At 54.0% G+C, this 1,289-nt stretch overlaps 1 protein-coding gene across 1 annotated transcript; it reads right to left on the bottom strand.

The window, feature by feature from the left end:
• On the bottom strand, positions 1 to 888 carry CTAM01_17343 (calcium/proton exchanger; the record flags this gene model as incomplete). The annotated part of the gene is made up of 3 exons (XM_060533328.1): positions 1 to 48; positions 106 to 554; positions 633 to 888. Coding segments are annotated over 3 exons (753 nt in total), but the record flags the coding sequence as incomplete, so codon positions are not given.
• Positions 889 to 1,289: the final 401 nt, after the last annotated feature.

Genomic DNA, 1,289 nt, shown 5'->3' with positions numbered 1-1,289 from the left:
GCTGCGCTCCTTCTCGAAACTGTCGTCGTTCCCCAACACAGCAGAGAGCTGCCAGCCGGTGTTAGTCACATTGCGCAGCAGCGAAAGTACCGGGGAAGCACTTACCACTGTAGGAATCAGAAGAGACATCGAGGAAAGAGCGATGAGGGAGCAGAATATCTGCGCCCTTCCAGTGGCAAACGTCTGTTCGGTACCTTGGCCGGTGATTTGGTGGCGCATGTTGACGATGCCTCCGAGAAAGAAGCACATCCCTGTGACCAAAAGCAAATCGGAGATAATAGACCCGAGCATGGCCATCTGGACAACGTCGATATGGCCCTTCCTTAGAGCAACGATACCTATGACAGCTTCGACCGCGTTTCCGAACGTAGTGTTGAGTAACGCGCTCACCTCCTTACCGCACCTTACCGATACTTGCTCGGTCGCGAACGAGAGAACTGCGGCAAGAGGAATGATGGCAAGGAAGTTGATGGCGAACACGGCAGTCGGCCCCCAATGGAGTGATCTGGCGACGCCAGAAAGGGGCAGCATGGGTAGAAGGAGATTGAGTTTAGCTGCAGCACAAGTGACTTGTGAGAATGAGAGTGCATCGTCGGAGGCCTCGCCAAACCGTGGGCAAATGGGTCACTCACAGCTACAGAGCGACACCTTCGTGACGTGCCAGGTTTGACACAAGCACTTGACGGCGACGCGAGATAGATACTTGGCCGTGACATAGATGGAGTGGTTGCGGGCGTTGGACGTCTCGTTGGGATCGCGATTGTTGTATGATACAAGCAGCGGCGAGTTTTCAGCCCCGCTCCTACGTCCGATGAGGTTGGAGTGGGTTTCTACTTCTCCAAACGGTCCGCTGTCATTTTGGACGATTGGATCGATGGATAGCGTCATTGTCATCGGCCAAAGTCAGTTGGTCAAGTAGAAAACGTTCCTCTTTGCAGTCGAGGGCTTTGTAATAAGGCGTGGGTCAAGCGTAGCTAGGTAATGGGTGATGTTGGCCGGAGACATGGCGTGGCTTCGATGGGGCGAGCCTCTAGATTTAATGTGTCGTGATCTTGGGCATAAGAGTTCCTTCCACCCCTGGAAAGATTTGGACGAGCATATCATGGCTGCGGTAAGGTAGAGCAGGAGAAAGCCTGTCTTGAGACGCGCCAAATGTATTTGTTAGGTTTGCATTCATGACATGGAGAACAGGGGGCGTATCAAGCTGTCCAGGCAGCAGCAGAATGGAACGTGAGAATGTGGTCTTGGTGGGAGGCCCGTGGGCGTCGCCCCTCAACTGTTTGCCGGGG

The sequence above is a fragment of the Colletotrichum tamarilloi genome (genome assembly GCF_030869305.1).
Source record: "Colletotrichum tamarilloi strain Tom-12 chromosome Unknown Scaffold_524.1, whole genome shotgun sequence".
NCBI lineage: Eukaryota > Fungi > Ascomycota > Sordariomycetes > Glomerellales > Glomerellaceae > Colletotrichum > Colletotrichum tamarilloi.
Note: the sequence above shows the minus strand (reverse complement) of the source record. Positions and strands in the feature narration are given on the sequence as shown.